The 23114-nt window shown below is 42.6% G+C and overlaps 1 protein-coding gene across 1 annotated transcript; it reads left to right on the forward strand.

The window, feature by feature from the left end:
- Positions 1-13288: 13288 nt before the first annotated feature.
- On the forward strand, positions 13289-22646 carry RSAD2 (radical S-adenosyl methionine domain containing 2). Its single transcript, XM_034766455.1, has 6 exons — positions 13289-13671; positions 14818-14979; positions 15380-15609; positions 17188-17337; positions 18273-18305; positions 18956-22646. Exons 1-6 carry the CDS (start codon positions 13341-13343, stop codon positions 19118-19120), a joined length of 1071 nt encoding a protein of 356 aa, XP_034622346.1. The 5' UTR covers positions 13289-13340; the 3' UTR covers positions 19121-22646.
- Positions 22647-23114: the final 468 nt, after the last annotated feature.

A 23114-nucleotide genomic window follows, 5' to 3' on the forward strand; every position in this document is an offset into this window, starting at 1 on the left:
AAAGGTCTGACTGCATTGCTTGCCAAGATGCCCCCGTCCACACGCCCTTAACCGCGCAGCCAACTTTTTTTCAGTCCACTTGGAAAACAGTGCAGCAGCCAGAAAGCAAGTATTTTAATAGGGCTACATACAATGTTTCCTTATTGCAGCAGCTCAAAACATCAGACGCACAGCTCTCATATCTTATCAGGTGTGCAAGCCAAGCTCTTCTTGTGAAAAAGAAACTTACGGACGCCAAGGAAAGAGGATATCAGCCACCCAAATAGCCCAGTAATAATGACTATGTGAAAATCACCTTGAGGAAACCTTCCAAAGGTTTGTTGAGTTATCATCACAAATGGAAACATGAAGGGGAGGACTAGCATCCTATCAGGATTATCGTTATCTGGTTCTGCTTCGTCCATTTTTCAATAGGAACATGGAGATGGAAATGAAATCTGCAGGCAGCCCTCATCTCTTCAGCAGTTTATCCTCCATTCCTAGTCAGGAGCTCTGTATATGATGGCAGGATAGATTTCTATGGAAATGGCTATGTAAATCTTGCAGATCAACTGGCTGACTTCACTGAGTGGGGATTTTAAATAGCAAGAGCATATCAACACTTAAAATATACTGTTTCCTTGAAAATGTCGCTAGCAATAAAACATTGGGGCAAAAAGTATACAGTACATAAGGGGCCTACTTTTATCAGCCGAAATCAATGGCAAAGCTCGTATTGACTGCGGTGAGAGCAAAGTTGGATCCAAACAGTCTCTAAATAGAATGAACTGCTTTGAAGCCATAAACCCTGTTTAACTGGCCAGTTAAGGCAGGTTTACAGCACCTTTGTATTATCAGAGCAGCACAACACTGCCAGACCCTAATATGACCCTGTACTTTTTGTCTTCAGTGTCTTGAACACTATAGTTATGGACTTAACTACATTGGAAGTAAAACTTTAAATAAAGGAGAATAGGCAGGAGCCATTGCAGAGGCACTCCCTGTTTCTTTAACAACTTTCCATTTAACAGATAGCTATGGATACAGCTAAACTTGCTTTAGTCAATTTTAACATTCATCTACTTTGAAATAGGAACCAGAACCACTCAAAGTGGGTTCAAGAGTTATCTAGTTTTATGACAGCTTCTGTAAGTAACTTTGTCTGAAATAATGTTTTCTAACAATTGGTGAATCACAAGAGAACTCATGCCTTCTTCAGAAACAATAAAGTAATGGAGTTATTTGTAGATTTCTTTAGAGTAAACTTTTATGCTCTTGATGCCTATGTTAGGGCATGTCTACATTACGAAATTAGGTCGATTTTATAGAAGTCAATTTTTAGTAACCGATTTTATATAGTCGATCGTGCATGTCCCCACTAAGCGCATTAGGTCGGCGGAGTGCGTCTTCAATACCGTGGCTAGCATCGACTCACGGAGTGGTGCACTGTGGGTAGCTATCCCACAGTCCCCGCTGCCCATTGGAATTCTGGGTTAAGATCCCAATGCCTGATGGGGCAAAAACATTGTTGCGGATGGTTTGGGGTACATGTCGGCAGTCTCCCCTCCCTCCCTTCCTCCTTGAAAGCAATGGCAAACAATCATTTTGTGCCAATTTTGAACAGCTAGACACCAGGGCAATTAGAAGAGCATACAGAGGCATGCTGCGCATCAGAGAGGCTTTGAAAAACAGTTTCATGACTGACCCGGCTATAGTGTGACAGTTGTGTGTATTTGTCCTTGACACAAAGCCGCTCCCTTTGGTGAATGTACTTCCCTGGAAGCCAATCCCCCTCCCCTCCTTCGACCACAGCTGGCACAGGAAATAAAGTCCTTATTGTTCTGAATCCATTCATTATTTATTAAAAATAACTTGAGTTCACTGACAACACTGACTAGTAAAAGGTAGCCTGGGTGTACAAAGGGTTTGATAACGGGGTGGGCTGAGGGAGGAGGGAAAGACAAGGCCCCATTGCTTATTGTAACTACACTACAAATCAAAGCTGTTTGAATGACAGCCATCTGTTGCTTGGGCCATCCCCTGGAGGTGAATGGCAGGGTGCCTGGAGCCTCCCCGCTGCGTTCTTGGGCATCTGGGTGAGGAGGATATGGAACTTGGCAAGGAGGGCAGGCGGTTATACAGTGGATGCAGCAGGGGTCTGTACTCTAGTTGCCTTTCCTGCAGCTCCACCAGACGCCTTATCATGTCCGTTTGCTTCCCCATTAACCTCAGCATCTCCTCCTGTGTGTTCTGATCACGCTCACTGTATGCTTTCCTGACCTCTGCCATCAAATGCCTCCATGCATTCAGCTGTGCCCTGTCAGTGCAGGAGGACTGCATGAGCTCGGAAAACATGTCATCGCGAGTGCATTTTTTTCGCCTTCTAATCTGCAATAACCTCAGGGACGGAGTTGATGTGGGGAGCATAGAAGCATTTGCAGCTGCAGGGGGAGAAAAAGGAGAGTAGACTTTTAAAATGATACATTTCTGAGAACAAAAGGGAGACTCTTTCACAGTGAATCAAGCAGACAGCACATGTGCTTTAGGTACAAGGTCGCATTTTGCCTTTTATATTGGGTGCCTGCTGGTATGGTGACACATCACACACGGCTGGGCAACAGAATTCGGTTTCCAGGCAGCCATGATAAGGGTACGCAGGGTTGGCTTCTTCCACGTTCATAACATGTGGGAATGGTTTCAAACTGCAGCAGCCTCCTTTCCCATAGCAACCAATGTCGGCTGTGTTTGCCCTTTAAAAGGAGGGGTGCAGTTGCCGTTTAAAAGGAGGGGCTGCAGTTTTGGGGTAGATGTGCAGCACTCCTCCCTGCCCCTCCCCCCCCCCGCCCCACGTGGCTATTCTCCAGGTTCTAATGTGTTGGGGATCACCAGAGGGGATTACTGTTCCCTTACAAAACTTCCCCTATTTCAACTACGTGACCATGAATGATATCACTCTCCTGAGGCTCACACAGAAAGATAAAGACCGAATATTGCATGAATGTGACCAAGACCCAGGACCATTCACTGCCATATTTTGTGCTACAATGATTCCAGATCACTTGCTACTGGGTTGGCGTGGTAAAGTGTCCTACCGTGGAGGACAAAATAAGGCAGTCCTCCCCAGAAACCTTCTGCAAAGGCTTTCAGAGTACCTCCAGGAGAGCTTCATGGAGATGTCCCTGGAGGATTCCCACTCCATCCCCAGAAACGTTAACAGACTTTTCCAGTAGCTGTACTGGCTGCGAATGCATCTCAATTGTTCAGGGCAAATCAAACGTTAAACACAATTGATCTTAACCACTGTAGTGTCATTACAAATATGCACTCACCAGAGATGCCTTCTCCGCCTTCAGGGTCCGGGAACAATAGGCCCTGGGAGGGTATTGGCTACAGGGTAAGGAAAAGGTCTTGGCTTGCCTGCTATGCATTCTCCTCCTCCTCTTCCTCATCCACAAAATCCTCGTCCATGTTGCATGAGGCTGCCACCTTGCAGGTGTCTACAGAGAGTGTTGGGGTGCTAGTAGGGTGGCATACAGCTGATCATAGAAGCAGTATGTCTGGGGCTCTGACCTGGAGTGACCATTTGCCTCCTTTGTCTTTTGATAGGCTTGCCTGAGCAACTTAATTTTCACACGGTAGTGCACTGCTGTGCATCCCTGGTGTAGCCTCTCTCCACCATGCCCTGTGCAATTTTGGCATATATATCAGCATTTCTTCTGCTGGATCAGAGTTCTGCCTGCACAGATTCTTCTCCCCATACTGCAATCAGATCCAGTGTCTCCCATTTGCTCCATGCTGGAGCTCGTTTGCGATTCTGGGACTGCATGGTCACCTGTTCTGCTGAGCTCGCCATGCTGACCAAACTGGAAAAGAAATTGAAAAGTTCCCAGGGATAGCTCCCGAAGGCCAATACCATCGAATTGCACAGCGCTGCATCTGCAGTACCCCAAATTCAACCCCAGAAGGTCGATTTTAGCGCTACTTCCCTTATCGGGGAGGAGTACAGCAGTCGATTTTAAGAACCCTTTAGGTCAGCAGAACGGCCTTGGTTGTGTAGATGCATTCATTATAAAATCAACCTAATGCGGCTAAATTTGACCTAACCTCATTGTGTAGACCAGGCCTTAGCTTTAAGTACTGACAAAGCTCAGTGTCAGGGAAATAAGGCACCCTCCCCCCCGCTCCCGCCCCCGCCTCTTTCCCGGGGAAACAGCATGTACTGCTTTGTCCTGGTTTAAGAAGCCTAACAATACAAGGGACTTGAAGCTGCATAAAGTAACAGCCCTGACCTGGGGGAGGGAGTCACACACTCAATCCAAGAACTGACATGAGCTTGTGACCAAGAGAGACAGACCTTGTGAAATAAACACAAGAATGGCCATACTGGGTCAGACCACTGATCTATCTAGCCCAGTATCCAGTCTGCCAGTGGTCAGTGCCAGATGTTTCAAAGGGAAATACTCAACCTGCCAAAGTCTCTGTGTGGAAGATAGATGACCATCTGGTAAGCTAGACATGGATATAAGCTATTCATTGTTTTAAGGATATGCTTTTGCTAAAATGCTTTGGTTCCAAATAAATAGTACTTTGCTTTATGAGAGCTGACTGGTCACTGAATAACCTTGTCTTTGCCCCTCATGAGCTTATAACACTGCCTAAAAGGCCAATCCATGAAGGTGCTGATGCAATGAAAAGATGACAGTGAATGAAAATTAGCTATTGCTAATTGTTTTGAATCCAGCCAAGCCTGAGGGAAATATGTTTTCCTCCTTCCCTGAAATTATAGGAAAGAGAAGGATATATAGTCTCTATAAATCGAGCAAACGAGCAGCGCTCTGCTCACATATCTCGATTCTATGCAAACCCTCTTCCCATCCCTTAATTTTACAACACTCTTCAGCTGTATGCTCCATGCAGCACCCTTATCACTGCTTCTCAGCTGAGCCTGTTTACAACACGCAAGCAAAAAAACCAAGAGGCAGCAACTTCCCAGTTCTGCACTCTTTCTGCAATATGATAACATCACAGCATCATGGATGAGAGAAAGTTTGTAAAGCACTGCCAAGGAATTAAATGTATTGATTTTTTCTTTTAAGGGTCCTAATGGGATGTTGAAATGCTATTGTAATTTAAGCTTCAGCAACACAGAAGTCAGCAAACAGAGATGAAAACAGGGGAGTTTGAGTAGGATTTTGATATTTGTTTTTTGTTTTTTTCCTTGACAGTAGCTTAGGTGGGAAGGCTATGCCAGATACCGAGGCAGCAGTGGTAGTGATCCAAGGTATGGAAAAGGCAATGAAGATGACAGGATGTGGAAGCTGCAGGATATGCATTATCTTTTAGCAGTTACGCAAAAAAGAGCTTTGTTTGTACGAAGTGCCGCCAAAGCTGAGGGAAGGGAAGATCTGAGGTTTGGAGATACAGGTGGAAATTATGGTTGAGTTTCAAAGGGGATTTGAGCAGAGGATGGAAAGAAGGCAAGCGGAGGCTGAAGGGAAAAGTCAAGACTCACAGATGCAAGCTGGACTGGAGAACTGTGAGGGTAGACTGATGCATGAAAAAGTGGCCAATGGAAGCACGTGACTACAAGAACCAGGCAGAGGAAAAGACCAGCTAGTGAAGGAGAAATAGAGCTCAGGAACAGGTTGGCTGAGTTGGACAATGAAGAAGGAGCACAGCAGGCAGTAATAGAAGAAAGAGAAAGGAAGAGAAGAGCAGCTAGCCCTACAAGAAGAAGGGAAGAATCAATGGAGATAGCCAGAGTTCAGAGCCCCAGAAGGATCCCGATGACTCACAGAAGATTGTAAGGGAGAACAAAGGACAAGAGGACTTACAGCCAAAAAGAACAGGAGGAAGGCCAGAGAATCACACCAACACCAGTAAGAGACAGGTCTAGGTCTATGTGGCTGGTGACTCCCTGCTAAAAAGAACAGATGGGCCTATTATCAGAGCTGATTTGGAGAACAGAAGGGTGTGCTGTTTGCTGGGAGCTAAGATACAGGATGTGGACCTGAGGCTGAAGCGTATCATAGTGGGAGCAGGAAAGAATCCACTGATTGTGCTTCTTGTGGCAACAAATGATACTGCTAGATTCTTGCTGGAATACAAGGGTGACTATGCCAGGCTGGGGAAGATGCGTAGAGAAATGTAGACTCGGGTGATCTTCAGAGGGATTCTACTTGTCCCTAGAGGAGGAGAACGAAGGTGAGACAAGATTATGATGATCAACAAATGGCTCAGGCAATGCTGCTGTAAGGAAGGCTTTGGGATGTTTGACCAATGGGAGGCATGCATGGACAAAAGACTGATCTCATGGGTTGCATTCCACCTGAGTAGGGTGGATGGAGGATGGCACAAGTGATTAAAAGAGCTTTAAACTAGGAACTCAGGGGAAATGGTTGGGAGATGCTCATGTAATCTCCACGCCTGAGTCTAATATCGATAGGGAGGCAAATAAAGAAACAGAGAATACAGCAATGGAAAAAGAAACAGCAGTGGATAGGAGAATGGACATTAAGAAGAAACAGTGACAATACCAATGACACTAATAGTCAGGTAGGCAATACTGGCAGTACAATACTAAAAAGTTCTATAGTCATATACATAAGAAGAAAACAAGGAAAAAAGAAGTGGGACTGCTAAGAATTTAAGATGAGGTGGACTCTTGGAGATTAAAGATAATCTAGGCATGGCCCAGCATCTAAATGAATACTTTACCTCAGTTTTTAATAAGGATAATGAAAAGCTTAGGGGTAGTCAAAGGATGGCTAATGGAAATGAGGATATGGAAATAGAAATTATCACATCCAAGGTGGAAACCAAACTCAAACAGCTCAATGGAACTAAATTGGAGGGCCCAGATAATCTCCACCCAAGAATATTAAAGGAACTGCCACATGAATTTGCAAGGCCAATGGCAAGGATTTTTAATGAATCTGTAAACTCAGGGGTTGTACCCTATGACTGGAGGATTGCTAATATAGTTCCTATATTTAAGAAGGGGTGGGGGAGAGTGATCAGAGAAATTACAGGCCAGTTAGTTTGACCTCAATTATATGCAAGGTTTTGGAACAAATTTTAAAAGAGAAAGTAGTTAAGGACATAGAGATAAACGGTAATTGGGATAAAATACAACACGGTTTTACAAAAGGTAGATCATGCCAGACTAACCTGATTTCTTCCTTTGAAATGAGAACTGATTTTTTAGACAAAGGAAATGCAGTAGATCTAATCTACCTGGATTTCAGTAAGGCATTTGATACAGCTCCATATGGGAAATTATTAGTTAAATTGGAGAAGATGGGGATTAATTTGAGAATTGAAAGGTGGATAGGAAACTGGTTAAAGGGGAGACCACAATGGGTCATGCTGAAAGGTGAGCTTACTAGTGGAGTTCCTTAGGGTTCAGTCTTGGGACAATCTCATTTAACATTTTTATTACTGACCTTGGCACAAAAACTGGGAGTGTGCTAATAAAATCTGCAGATGGCACAAAATTGAGAGGTACTGCCAATACAGAGGAGGACCAGAATATCATACAAGAAGATCTGGATGACCTTGAAAACTGGAGTAATAGAAATGGGATGAAATTTAATAGTGCAGAGTGCAAGGTTATGAACTTAGAGACTAACAACAAGAATTTTTGCTATATACTGGGGACTTACCAGTTGGAAGTGACAGAAGAGGAGAAAGACCTGTGAGTATTGGTTGATCACAGGATAACTAACTATGAGCTGCCAATGTGATGCAGCCGTGAAAAAGGCAAAAAGAGGTATTTCCAGTAGAGATAGGGAAGTGTTAGTACCATTATACAAAGCACTGGTGAGACCTCAACTGGAATACTGTGTGCAGTTCTCATCTCCTATGTTTAAGAAAGACAAATTCAAACTGGAACCAGCTCCCATGTATGTCTCAGGTACGCTGCATACTTGATTGGCTTTTCATCGGCAGATCTCATGCTCCGCTGCATCCAGATGGGCATCCAGGATGTAAGTGCTCACACCACCCATTCTGAGTTGGAACAGATGCACAGGTGCTTGCTCCTGTCCTCCTCATACAATACTGCTACTATTGCCACTGCTTCTGCAGTTTGTGCCAAATAGGGATTAACAGTTCCTTGCAGCACTTGCTGGGAAAAGGGCTGAAAAGCAGCGTACCCAGTTTTTGGGTTGCCATCCTGGTAATAGCTACTTCCATTGGCAGCCCAGATGGTTAAACCCTGCTCCTTTGCTTTACTGAAGCTGGGTTTGATCCAGAAAGGTGACACGATGACTAGGTCCGTTGCTGGAAGTGGGCACTCAAGTTTCTGGCATTTGGTCAGCAATGATACAGTAATATGCTCAACTAGGATGATCTCTGCACTGCGATGTCTCTATTCAGGAGGTTGCGGGTCCAGTTGGCCAAACGAGGGGATGACACCCTGCCCTCGTTCACATGACCAGAGAGGACGTATCTTACTGGGGTTTGGGAAGTTCTGATGACAGGGGACATCCCTACCAGGTGCTCCCAATGGCCCAGTGCCCAAACTACGGAGTACCTCCCTTTCGCAGGCACTGACCTACCTCTTGACTTCACTCACGACTCTGGAGCCATAAGCCACCAGCTGCAGCCCAGTTCCCTGATCCTGCAGGAGGACTGCGCTGATGCCACTATCAGATGTTCCCAGTTGCAAATAGTATGGATAGTTGGGTTTAGGGTAGGCTAAGGCCGGTGCTTTGGCCAGAGCCTGCTTCAGCATGGTGAAAGCCTGCTGATGGCTTTCCTCCCATTGCCATTCCTGCCCCTTCCAAAATAACTAGTATAGTGGCTTAGCTATCTCTGCGTACTTGTCAATAAACTCCCTGGAGAAACCAGTGAGCCCTAGGCTGGACCGGAGGGCCAATACATCACACGGGGCTGGGAGCTTACAGATCAGCTCCACGCGCTGCTGATCTGGCCTCCATCCCTCTGGACCCAGATGGATTCCCAGGTAAATTACAGTGTCCAGGGCTATCTGGGGTTTTGCTGGGTTTATAATAAAGCCCGTCTCCTGGATCTTCCCCAGGACCTCTTCCAATGCATCCAGGTTCTCTTCCCTGGTTGGGATGGTGATCAGTATGTCGTCCACATAGCTCAGAGTACTGTACCAATTCCTCGGGGACTTCCACATGGCTGACACAAAACGATGGCAGATGGAAGGAGTGTTGTGTAGCCCCTGTGGAACCCTGGTAAAAGTTAGTGGTCTGCCTTTATACATGAAGGCAAACTTGTGCATTGATCACTGGTGTAGAGGGATGCTAAATAAGGTGTTGGATAAGTCCAGGACCAAGAAGCACTTGGCGCCTGCTGAGATCGCTACCATGATCTCCTTGTATTTTGCCACTACTGGGGCCAGCCTGGGTGTAATTCGGTTGAGTTCCCGATAGTTGACAGTCAAGCCCTAAGTCTTCTGGTCCACCTTCAGATGGGCCAAATAGGAGAATTGCACAGACTCTCCGATTCTATGAGCGCCCCTTGCTGCAAAAGGGCCTTGATGGTTGGCTTCAGGCCTTCTGCAGCTGCGGCAGGGTAACAATATTGCTTTAATGGCCTTGGATCCGGGCCGTCCACCCGGACCTCAGCGTTGATTCTGCCACTCTGGAGTTTGTTGCTGGCAAATGCTCCAGAATACTTCTGAGCTATAGCAGACATGTCGGCTTCCCACTGGGGCTTCTCAACAATTTGAAATACCCCTTTCCACCCTACATGCTTACTGAGGAGCAAACATGCTAGCTATCTGGGAAACACTGTTCTGCTGTGAATCACACATAGTTTTAAGGGCCCAGCATAGGTCATGTAGCTTTGGACATGTAGCCATAAGAAGGCATGGCCACAACAAAGAAGACATGACTAGGTAACTATGATCTACTGAAAGTACATGCGTGGAAGGAAGGAAAAGCAAGGTGGGCTCTGTCTGGTTAAAAATATGTGGGTGTAGGTGCACAGCCCCTTTGGTCATGAGTAGAAGAGCCCCACTGAATCACTAAGAAACCAACCAGGAGTGTAATTTCAGTTGAATGCACACACCACAGAGAAGTCAGGGAATTGAGTAAGATGTAGCTTTTCTTATGCAGGAGAAATTTACAAAAGGATCCAGAAAAGGTGAAGGTTGACAAAGAGAAGCAAGGGGATTGCAGAAGAATATTACCATGAGAATACTTTCCAGAGGGATACCTGGACAAGCTGCTGTTTGTGTGCGTAGACAAATGAAGACAAGACTGTGAAGAACTTCAAAAAGATTCACAAAACTAAGTGATTGGGTAACAAAATGGCAAATGAAATTTAATGTGGATAAATGTAAAGTAATGCACATTGGGAAAAATAACCCCAACTATACATACAGTATGATCGGGGCTAATTTAGCTACAACAAATCAGGAAAAAGATCTTGGCGACAGTCAAAAAAGCAAACAGGATGTTAGGAATCATTAAAAAGAGGATAGAGAATAAGAGGGAGAGTATCTTATTGCCCTTATATAAATCCCTGGTATGCCCATATCTTGAATACTGCATACGGATGTGGTCTCCTCATCTCAAAAAAGATATACTGGCATTAGAAAAGGTTCAGAGAAGGGCAACTAAAATTATTAGGGGTTTGGAACGGGTCCCATATGAGGAGAGATTAAAGAGGCTAGGACTATAACAGTGTTTAAAAGAGAACTGGATAAATTCATGGAGGTTAAGTCCGTTAATGGCTATTAGCCAGGATGGGTAAGGAATGGTGTCCCTAGCCTCTGTTTGTCAGAGGGTGGAGATGGATGGCAGGGAGAGATCACTTGATCATTACTTTTTAGGTTCACTCCCTCTGGGGCACCTGGCTTTGGCCACTGTCAGTAGACAGGATACTGGGCTAGATGGACCTTTGGTCTGACCCAGTACGGCCGTTCTTATATTCTTATGTAAGACACTTTCCCATTGAGGAATAGACTAGTATGTTACACTTTCAAATAGGGCTGATAACCATGGATGCCATCATATGAGTTGCCTGCTTGCTCCTGGACCACTTATGCAAGCAGTTCTCGAATTGTTGTCTGTAGACTGCTGATGGACCACAGAGCAGTTGCTGGTGGCTCAGGAGAGCTGTCTGGTCATATGTTGCTGGCTCTTCTTTATTTCCAGGGGTAAATTGCATTAGAAGAAACTAAAACTACATTAAATCCTTTTCTAATATTACTTGTTCATATCAGTAATTTCTGTTTTTCTCATAGGGATGTTATCTGGAACTAGTGGTAAGCCACGTGGTCAGGAATGGGATGAGACATGGTCCGTGAAATACCTATCTGGAACTGGTGTTTTTCTCTTTTGGAGCACTTGGTAGTAAACAGCATTCACATAGTGTTGTTCATCAGTAGACATCTCCCAAACCACCTTTGCTGAGGGTGTAAGGCAGATCACTGGGTACACAATACATACATTATTCAAGTACCTTTTCTGGAACATATATTTACTTTGCAACTCTTTTTGTACACTCACCCGCCAGCTTGAACATAGCCAGACTTGATCTGAGACACTTTGTGTGCAAGGGTGTGATTCTTCCCCTGCAGGATATAAGTAACTTGCACTGAAGTCAATAGGGAGAGAATCAGGCCCCTGATGTTTAACATTGTCAAAAGTCCAGGTAGTTTTATGCCTTTTTTTTTTTTTTTTTTTTTTTTTTTGAGCCTTATATGCAGGAAAAGACTATTACAGTCGTTACTTGCAAAACACATTGTAGAGAAGTACACTATTCACAAAAGTACACTTGCATTTTTCCTGCATTGCTCATGCATCGGTGAATGTTTGAGCTGAAAGAATGTTTTGGTAACCAACATGCAAACAGGTACATCAAATACCTTGTTTTGTTTACCAGATCCAATATCTAATACTGTTACTGCTGCTACATGTAACATACATTTGAAGTAGGATTTGCTGAGGTCAGATATGCAAACTTGGATGTGTGTTTTGCTATGCTAGAGCTGTGAAGTATAGCCCTAGTAGGTAATTCTGGGTATATGGTCCAAACCCATATTCAGAAAATGTATTGGTGCTAAAAATGAAAAAATCTTTTGCAATTTTCATTTTACAAGCAGAGTGTAGAGAAGATTTTAGAAAATGATTTTTTGGCTAACTCTGATAGTCTTCTTACAGGACATTTACACTTTTAAACCCCCGCCCCCAGAAGTCAGTGAGCCTTTGTTTCAAATAAACATTAAGTGCTAGTAGATAATACGGCTCTGGAATTATTCACCGTCTGAACAAAATTCATCCAGTTTACTCCTAAACTTACGTATCCCCCTGAAAATTGTTTGCAGTATTGTAGCTATCTCAGTCCCAGGACATTAGCCAAACAAGGTGGGTGAGGTAAGTAATGGTCCAACTTCTCTGTGAAAATGTTAGCTGAGAGAAAAAATTAATGGTCTGGGAGCTCTAGTGGTGTGGGAAATTAAACAATCTGGCCCCAAGCAGGGTGACCAGATAGCAAGTGTGAACAATTGGAACACTTTTTTTTGGGGGGGGCACGTATTTGCATATATAAGACAAAAATCCTAAGATCTGGACATCCGGTCACCCTAACCCCAAGCATCAGCTCGAGATTGGCAGACAGGTTGGGAGGTGGGGTGACTGGAAATTTTGTGCCACTTCTCCAAGCCTGAGGCTGCCCTGCCTTGGGCTGGTCCTCGGAGGCTGTATTAACTTGTGCCAGCTGTGAGCACCCCCAGAGAGGGCCTTTGTAACAGACAGAAAATCCCCAGGCAGGGGGGAGAGCAGGGGAGGTAGGAGCCCAGGCTGGAATGACCCAGCAGCACAGCGCCCAGCTGCTTTACAGCCCGAGGGCATCCCTCCCCTTATGGCTAGTTGTGAAGATACACACAGCTCGATCACACCTGCTGGCTGGAATGCGGTTTGCAGACACGCCATGTGTCATAGGGGATGCCCTGGGGGCGTATGTCCGATGCAATCAGAGCGGGTGTAGGGTAGCTCTGCGGAAACCGCTCCGTTCGTGTGGATGGGAAGCAGGGCTATGACCAGCTGAAACCAGGAGTCGGGCATATTTCCCAAGCGCTGGTTTCGGAGCCTGGCGCAAACCTGTGCGGGGCAGGGGCCCAGAGTGGGGAGGGGGATGCACAGCAGGCAGCTGGAGCCAGGCAGGGAGTGGGAGTGGCCCGGTGTAAACGGGCTCGCCGCGGTCTCCACACACCCCTCGCCTGCTGCAGCCACCCGGAGCCAAGTTTCGCTTCTCCGTAAAGGAAACCGAAACTGCTCCCTTCCCTTCCCCAGCCAGCAGCGCCTGTCACATGCTCCCCGCTATTAAATGGAGCCCGCGCCCCTGCCCGGCGCTCCAGAGCGCTGCAGCCCAGCACCGCGATGCACCTGGCCGAGATGCGCAGCTTGCCCCAGGCGCTGGCGATGCTATTCCGGGTCCTCCAGGCGCAGCTGAGCGCCCTGTGGCTCTGCCTAGCGCCCTTCTCCTGCCGGCTCCGGGGGGCGCTGCTGCCGGGGAGGAGCCCCCCGCTGCAGGAGGAGGGCGCTGGGGAGCCGGATGGCGCCGAGGTGCCCACGGCCCCCACCAGCGTCAACTATCACTTCACCCGCCAGTGCAACTACCGCTGCGGCTTCTGCTTCCACACGGCCAAGACCTCCTTCGTGCTGCCCCTCGAGGAGGCCAGGAGGGGGCTGGCCATGCTCAAGGAGGCGGGTGAGTCTGCCCCATCGCTGGTCCTGGAACCTCCGGGGTGAACTCCGCTGCTGGGACCAGGGCTGTAGGCTGAGGGTATCCGCCTCCCGCCTGGCGAGGTCATCCAATTAGTGCAGCAAATACTCTGACATGGTCCAAATTCTGATTGATTGCTATTATTATTATTAATGATTAGGATTATTTTAAATTTATTATCCAAATGTTGAATTTTATGGGGAAGGGAATTGACAAAATCCCCCCTTTTGATCAAAATTTTCCCCAATTCTCCCTCCCTCCGCACCTTTCTCTGCTAGCCCTGAATTAAAGCTGTGACCCAGCAGAGTAGGTTCAGTCTCCAATTCTCTCCTTATTCTGTCATGTGCTGAAAAAATATTGAAAGTACAGTATGGGGGGGGGGGACGACAAATTTGGAGCAGTGCTGCTATGTGACATCTTCATAAAATGTAGCCAAAATTTCTCCCCGGTAAAAAAAATAAACCTCCTTTGCCATTTCAGACGAATAGGTTTAGTTTTGGTTCAACTAGGAGGGAGCTCAAACTGCACCTGAAAGTTACAATCTAGTTGCTGCCTTAAATGTGAAAAGATACAAAAACTGCAGTAGAGGCTGATATCATCTAAAAGTGGGGAGGCAAATCTGACTTGTAAAGGTCTGGTTTACAAGTAAAGAGGACTGATTATATTATTAGCCCACATTTTCAAAGCTTGAGTGCCTGAAGATAGCCTGCTAAATCCAAAAATAAAGTATCTAAATGTGGATTTAGGAGTAGCTTTTCAGATACCCAGGTTTGAAAATATTGGCCTTATAATTTTAATGATTTGTAAATAATCTTCTATACAATAATGTGCATGGTACTTTACATCCTGAATAGAGACGAGGGGTGAAATCTTGGCTCCATTGAAGTCAATGGGAATTTCATATGTTTAGGAAAATCATAGCAAAACTTTAGCAGAAAAAGGGGTTTCCTCTCTTCATACATATTTGAAACAGTTTATTGAACTCAATGGGAGCTCTATGAACTGTGGTTCACCATTAGTATATCTGTGCAAATCATCTGCATTCTTCTGTGCATATGTTGTGAGAAAAAGTTCCCAAAACTTAAATTGAGCCAATTTAAATAGTATTTCTCTTTTTTTGTCAAATACTAGGTATGGAAAAAATAAACTTTTCAGGAGGAGAGCCATTTCTGCAAGAGAGAGGAGAATTTGTGGGCAAATTGGTCCAGTTTTGCAAGCAGGAACTAAAACTGCAAAGTGTCAGCATTGTGAGCAATGGCAGCATGATTAGAGAACGATGGTTCAAGCGCTACGGTAAGAAAAAATGATGTATATGTTTAAAAAGATGCATGGGTTTCAGGAGTCTTCTCAATTCAACTTTATAGTAAGGTGTCTGACTGTGAATATTGTTGTTAATAATACATTTACAGTAAATTCAAACAAAACCAAATAGACTTACGTGTACTTTTAAATCGAAGGTATTTAGACTGACTTTAAATACATTAGCCCCAGGTGTCCCATGTCTGTGTAGAAGAGGAGTGTGTCACCTTTGAGATGCTCTCCAGTCCTCCCATGACCATGTGGAATCCTCTTTGATAGGGTTCCTCATGATGGGTTTTGAGGGTGTACTTGACGGTGGAAGGTGGCAGAGCTGGGCACTTAATGACTCTTTACTACAGAAATTGAATATAATGTAATGTTTTGTCTATTTCAGGTGAATATCTAGATATTCTTGCAGTTTCCTGTGATAGTTTTGATGAGGAAGTCAATGTTTTAATTGGCCGTGGACAAGGAAACAAGAACCACATTGAGAATCTCCAAAGACTGAGAAAGTGGTGCCGAGATTATGCTGTGGCTTTTAAATTAAATTCAGTAATTAATAGATTTAATGTTGACGAAGATATGAATGAACAGATTGAGGCACTAAATCCTATCCGGTGGAAGGTAAGTAAGAAATACAAGGCCACATGTTCTCTTCTCAGGGAAAGGGGAGAAGCAGGAAGGTAGGGTTGCCAGGCATCTGGTTTTTGACTGGAATGCCTGGTTGAAAAGGGACCCTGGCGGCTCCAGTCAGCATTGCTGACTGGGCCTATAAGAGTCTGGTCAGTGGCGCAGCAGGGCTAAAGCAGGCCTCCCATACTACAAACCCCTCGGCCCCAGCCTGGAGCCCCCTCCTGCAGCCCAAACCCTTCATCCCCAGCCCCATCCCAGAGCCCATACCCCCTCACCCAGAACCTCTCCCCCAACCCCAAGCCTCCTCCCATACTATAAACGCCTTAGCCCCAGACTGGAGCCCCCTCCTGCACACCAAACCCCTCATCCCTGGCCCCACCCCAGAGCCCGCACCCCCAGACAGAGCCCTCACCCCCGCCCATGCCCCAATCCCCTGCCCAAGCCCAGAGTCCCCTCTCACACCCTGAGCCCCTCATTTCTGTCCCCATCCCAGAACCCGCACCCCCAGCTCAAGCCCTCACTCATTCCTGCACCACAAACCTCTGCCTCAGCCCAGTGAAAATGAGTGAGGGTGGGGAAGAGCAAGCGATGGGGGGAGGGGGGTTGGAGGGAGCGGGGTCGGGGCCTCAGAAAGGGGGCGGGGCCTCAGAGAAGGGCGGGACAAAGGTGTTTGGTTTTGTGCAATTAGAAAGTTGGCAACCCTCCAGGAAGGGGGCATGGTGGAGCAGAGCTCTGCTATGCCTGATCTTCCAATTGGGTGAGATAGAGCTGTGGTTCTAATTGCTGATGGCACTTAGTATCAGGGATCTGTAACCGATTCCCAGACAGGCCACCTGCCTCACTGCATTTGAGTGACACTCAGATACTGTCGAGAATTTGCCCTTTCGTGTTATTTACAAGGAAATATTTTTTCACCATACAGAAGGCTGGTGATTTTGGGACATATAGGGAATGTCATGTTTTTTTATAGGAAAAAAAATTGAAAATGTCATATTATTTTGAAAAAAGGAAGAAGTCTGAATACACAATATTAATTATTATTAAGTATATTTTTCATTAGAAAAGTGTTAAATAGCTATCCTCATTAGTTTAAAATCTTGTAAGGCTAGCATGCTTTTAAATGTGCAAAGACACATGGAAGAGTCTTTCTCAATTGTTAGAGCCTGATCCTCCACTCTATTACACTAGTTTGCAGCATTTTAATTCAATTGAAATAAATGTAATTGAACTGGAATAAAACTGGTATAACAGAGTGGGGCATCAAGCAGTTTGATCTCTAGGAAAAAAACGATGAGAGAAATCTTGTCCCCACTGAAGTCAATGGCAAAACTCTCATTGACTTTAATGGGGCCAGGATTTCATCCTATTGGCGTCTCTCATTTACGCTGGTTTTACACTCCATGGTATGCTGGTGTAACTCCATTGACTTCACTGAAGATTCAGCCAGTTGAAACCACTGTGAAAAGAGAGACCCAGGCCCTCTCAGTCATAGTGGGGTTTATGTTTTGTTTTTTCCCATGGTAATTATGACAGATATACAACCTTCATCATATACTTTCTGTCTTTCAGGTATTCCAATGCCTGCTCATTGAAGGAGAGAATACAGGTGAAGATGCACTGAGAGAAGCAGAGAAATTTATGATCAGTGATGAAGATTTTGAACGATTCCTAGATCGCCATAGAGAGATCTCATGTTTAGTACCAGAATCTAATCAGAAGGTAAAATGAAGCTATTCTTTGATAATTCTTTATGATCAGAAACTAGAAAATAGCATAGTAGCTAATGCTTTGCTTACTAATACTTTGCTTAGAAGTTAGACAATATAATTCCTTTAGCAGCTGGGTTTTTTTTATATTTGGAGAATTTTAAAAAATATCTATTCCGTATGGAGTGAAAAGCACATAACACTGGGATACTTACAGTTATGGAGCCCAATTCCACCCCCATTGAAATCAGTGGGAATTTTGCAATTGATTTCTATGGTAGCTGGACCAGGCAATGTTGGTGGTACTAAGGTAGATGGGGGCATTAAAAATACCAACAGAGTAACAGTAATAGGTTAGGTTTTCTAAGCGAAAACCTGCATAGTGAATTTAAAACAAAACAAAACAAAAAAGAATCCAGAGGAATTTAGTGCCAGATCACAACATTTAAGGATGGTCACATTTTAATTGATAAGTTTTTTAAAATTCGGATCCCAGTTTTCAAATGTGGATGCTTCAATAGGCCACATCCTTCCTTTTGAATTTCATACAATCATTTAAACATGTAAAATGGGTATTCACTGTACATATCTAAGTGCTGATGTGAACATCCAAGTAAGTGATTGGATATTTTTTAAAAGCACCTGAATCCATTTGAGCACCCATATTTCAATCTGATGCTTCAACCACACAAAAAATGGTAGTCAAGCAACAATTCGTTCTTTCATAAAAAGCCACCTTCATGGTTCTCTATCTGCTACTCACTAAGAGCATGATTCAAAGTTCATCGAAGTGAATGGAAAGACTCCAACTGATTCCAAAGGACTTTGGATCAGGCCCTAAGGGAATGGATACTTATTATGCCTATACCTTACTTCTCCCCTAACTTTCACTAAAAACATAGATTTTAGTTTGTCTAGTAATTTATAGTTTTTTCTATACTTTTACAGATGAGAGACTCATACCTCATTCTGGATGAATATGTAAGTTTTTGTTTGCTACTTAATGAATTAATATTTGTCTATCAGTTAATATGGGCTATTCATGGTTTAGCAGGCTAAATTACAATTATTTCAGTTTAATGTTTACCCCTATACAGCACTTTCCACATGTTTCTGAAAGAATGGCCTGCTACCTGTGGATGCAAGGAAATTGTATTCATCATCATAAACATTTAGACAACTCAGACACAGGATCTGATCCTGCAAATGGACCTGAGTGAGCAGCTTCACAAGTGCATAGGGGTCCATCTGCATGCAACCAATTGCAGGATCAAGAACATAGTTTACACATCTGTTATATTTGATCCTCACTGTGAAGTTAAATTTGCAGAACTAATTTGTATGGGAATGTGTATTCTTTACCTATATGTAAACTAAGCAGGATATTTTCTAACTCTCTTTGTACCATCTTTTAGGAGAAAAAAAAAGACCCTGGTCCTGCAAAGATTTACTCATGTGCTTAACTTTACACTTGCGAGTAGTTTCATTGGCTTCAGTGGAATTATTACTCACATGCATAGAGCTAACCATGTGTATGAGCCTTCACAGGATTGGGGTTTAAGTTATTTAATTTTGTAGAAATACTCCACTTTTAGCTACTTTCTAATTTTCTTAATCTATGAATTTTCTAGATGCGTTTTCTGAACTGTAGAAATGGACGGAAAGAGCCTTCCAAATCTATCCTGGATGTAGGCGTAGAACATGCTATAAAATTCAGTGGATTTGATGAGAAGATGTTTCTGAATCGAGGAGGAAAATATGTGTGGAGTAAAGCAGATATGAAGCTAGAATGGTGACTCCAAGTATTTTTTTATTGCACATGTGCTTTGTAGTACTATAATAATAATTATTATTTTTGACATAAGTATTGTATGTTTGTTTCTTATTTTTATGCTTTATATATATGCCAAAGACCATTTTTAATTAAAAGTAGAGTAATGTTAATTGCAGAGAAAATAGTGTGTGTAACTTTAAATTTTAGCTTGCTTAAAACTAATCTTTTTGAAATTTAGATTGTTTTTATCTACTGTGTACTCAGGGATTGCTAAATAATGATTGAATTTAGATATAAGATGATCTCCCAAATCTAGTACTTACCTAGTCTCTTAAAATTCTTAAACTACACCTTCCACTATGGTAAAATATATTGTAAAAATATATGTAGTTCTAGGCATAAAGAGTATTGCATTAAATTAGAAAAAGTCATATAGGAAATAGTTTTAAAATAATAAATCAGTGACCCAGAAAAACAAAAACAACAAATGCAACATCATAATATATTTCTTTAATGACAAGTTAGACAGGTAGATTTCTTATCATGAAGCTTGTTCTGCCTAGTTCTTAAGAAATAATAAGTTACAATTCCAGGCTAGGTCACTAGGGGGCAAATCAGTAGTGCTTTGAAGACAATGCTGACATTTTCTTGAGTAAGAACTGTTGAACATTAGCTACCATAATATATGACTGAGGCATAAGCTAAATTAAGTTAAATGGAAACCAGTGCCAAGTGAAACATCCAATTGTCACTTTGCAAGCATTTGTTTGTGAAAGTGTATATTTCCTCCAGTATTTGTAAATGTGATGCAGGGTGCAATTTTCTCGTGTTCACTAGAGAATGCTACTTTTGTTAGGGGAGAATATGAAATTTTTCCCAAAACATAATCATGTTTTTACCCTTGATGGTAAACATTATTTCACTGGAAACTGACAGTGTTTCTCATGGGAAACAATCTTTTGTTTTAATAAAAAGTATTCAAGGTGAAAACCAAATATTTTGCTTTGTACGTGAATCCACTCAAATCTTACTTTTTAAATGATTTTTTCCCCACATCCTGCTCTCGTGGGGAGCTCTATTAGAGAGAGTGGACAGAATTCTGTAATGCCTGCCTTGTGTTAAAGAAATGCTAGAGTTATTTGCTGTATATTTTGCTAAGCCAGGAAGTCAGAAACCACAAAGTTCACAAACCATATGTCTTCATTTAGAAGCCAGCTTGGCTTAGTAATCACCCTTATTTAGTAGCTGCACCAATAACATACAAGCTGTAAGTGAAACCAATAAAATTTAATAACAGCCACCTTTGATTTCAAGGGGTAGCATCAACTTGAAATATAGTAAACTCAAAAACACGAGTTAGAAGTAATTTCAGTTATTACACTTGTGCCTGAGCCGTCCCCCTCCCTCCCCGCCGCCAATTGTGATGGTTTTACAGTTATGTTTTTCTACTTTTAAAAATGTTTTTTTCTCTTCCTAATTTTTTGTGTGAAAAACCCTACAAACAGGCAACTCACTGAGGACCCGATCCTGCAGACACTTATGTGTGAGTAAGTTTACTCATTCAGATAGTCCCATTGAACTTAGGCCTGGATCCTCAAAGATATTTTAGCTCCTAACTTCCATTGAAATCAGTAAGAATTAGGTGCCTAACTATCTTTGAGGATATGGGCCTCAATGCTTATAGTTACTAATGTGCATAAGAGTTTGCAGCATCGGGCCACAGCATGTGTCAAATGCTAGTGTAAATAAATAATAGAGAAATATACATGTTTTCTCTAATTTCTTTCAATTATAGTAATTTTACTTCTTGTTTTAACAATAATAGGTAAAGTATTTTCGGAGAGAAATTAAACTTTTAATTTGACTCTTTAAAGCTGCAGCACTAGATGATTACAATGGTCCCTCTGGCCTTGGAATCTATGAAAGGGAGAAGTAATTAAATGTAATAGAAGCCACAGCTTCTAGATAGAGTTTTATGGCATTACACCCTGCTGAAAAAATGGGAGAATATTTTTAAATAGTAAATTTAGGTCTGTATTTTATTGTCCTAACCATAATGACGTAGAGCCTTTAAAGAACAAAAGAGTGCCGAGAGAATTCTACAATCATTACATTGTCTATACATAGATTTTTATTAATTTTTTTTCTCAAGGCATTTTAACTTCTCCAGATAGAATTAAAAGGCTTGATCCCACAATCTTTAAATAAAATTCCCCATGACCTCAGTTGGAGTTTTCCCTAAGTAAAGACTGTGGGACAACACCCAAAGTATATACTTGTGTCCTTGAATATGATTTTTTCTTATGGCTAAAATCTTGGATCCAACATATATCCTCTGCAGCCAGGCTGTGAGCTGAGGAGTTGGAATTCTCTGTGATTTCTGGTCCAGCCCCACCTTGAGGAATGGCTAGCGCTAGTGTCTCCTTGTATCATTAAATCCATCAGCCTACTGCTAACCCAAAATGCCTGCTGCGTAGCAGCATGCAGGGAGCCTCCTCAGGTATGAGCCACACACATAGAAGTATACAACTCCTATGCAGACCCTTTTAATCTTGCCACCCTTCCTGCCCCTCTGTCATTTGCACAAGAGAAATGCAACAGTTTTGCTACAGGAATAAAAGAGTTAGAGAGCAGAAGCTAAAAAGTGAATAGAAAAGCAACTAAAAAAATTCATACATTTAGAAACATTTGAAAAGAATGATAAAGAACCAAAATGTTCAGAGTGCTGTGAAGAGAGTTCTGATTTGTGTTCTTACTTTTCATATTCAGTCCTGTGGGATTTTCATCGTCTTTACTACAATATTCAATAAAATAAACCCAAACCCACTGTATGTGGTATTGCTTCAAAGGAGATGAAAATTGTCTGCACCAAGATACATCACAATGAGAACTTGCTTTAGTTTTTAAGATACTTTGAAGGCCAAACCTTAGCAGTGAATAGACACTTTATACATTTTACAATTTAAGGTGCTTCTGAATGAAAAAATCCTTGTCGTTTAAAGTTTTAGGTTTTTGACTGTAATAAAATGAAGGGGTTTTATCCATAGCTATAAGTTTCAGTATTAATCTAGACTGATGTGTGCTATTTTTACATAGATACAGTATATAGATGTGGTTCTATTAGAACAAATTGTATATTTTAGGCCCTGATCATTTAGACACGTGCTTGACTTTAAATATGTGACTTTAGGTCTCAATCCTGGAAACATATATGTGCTTAACTTTACTAACATGAGTAGTCTCATGGTAGTTAAGAACATGCATATGTGTTTGCAGGATCAGGCATTAGCTTGCACAGTAATTTTTTAGCACTTTTATTGCTTTTCATATTAGGAAAAGTGACAGGTAGAAAGAACTCAATGCACTTGAAGTCAGTAAGAATTTTTTCTGAGTAAGTAATGTAGGATATGCCCTATCTGATGTGCTTAGCTTTCATTATAAAGTGTAACTGTAATATTTTAGTGTGTTGCAGAAATATGATGTTGCATTTATTTATTATTATTACTGAATTTTTTTAAATGTTTTGTAAAAAGTTGATATTAATATATTGTGCATTGTAATAAAGTCTTTTAATTTTCTTAAATGTACCTATAGTTTATTTTTGTAACATATAACACAGAACCATATAATCTATCATATTCACAAGGAGTGTTAAATTTTGGAATCTAAGGTCCTAATCCAGCAACAGACTCTGTAAGACTGCCTTGACCATACAGAGCTGATTGCAGGATCTGGGGCTAAATGTAGATTCTTTTCTTACTGCAGTGCATTTGTTATGTGGGGCTGGGACACCAAAGATTTGGGTTATATTCCCAGTTTTGCCACCTTGGGCAAGTCATATCCTGTCTCTGTGTCTCAGTTTCCCCATCTATGAAATGGGGATAATGATACCAACCACCTTTGTAAGTCCTTTGAGATTTACTGACCAAAAGTGCCATGTCAGAGCTAGATATCAGTATTATATGGCTGAGTTGATCACTCCATGTTGTATGAACACAATTATGTTACATTGTATT

The sequence above is a fragment of the Trachemys scripta genome, chromosome 3, assembly GCF_013100865.1.
Source record: "Trachemys scripta elegans isolate TJP31775 chromosome 3, CAS_Tse_1.0, whole genome shotgun sequence".
Taxonomy (NCBI): Eukaryota; Metazoa; Chordata; order Testudines; family Emydidae; genus Trachemys; species Trachemys scripta.

Coding starts and splice junctions, on each gene's coding strand:
- RSAD2 (XM_034766455.1), top strand. CDS start 13,341: ATGCACCTGGCCGAGATGCGCAGCTTGCCCCAGGCGCTGGCGATGCTA. Junction 15,610..17,187: donor TAAATCCTATCCGGTGGAAG/GTAAGTAAGAAA, acceptor TCTGTCTTTCAG/GTATTCCAATGCCTGCTCAT. Junction 18,306..18,955: donor ACCTCATTCTGGATGAATAT/GTAAGTTTTTGT, acceptor TGAATTTTCTAG/ATGCGTTTTCTGAACTGTAG.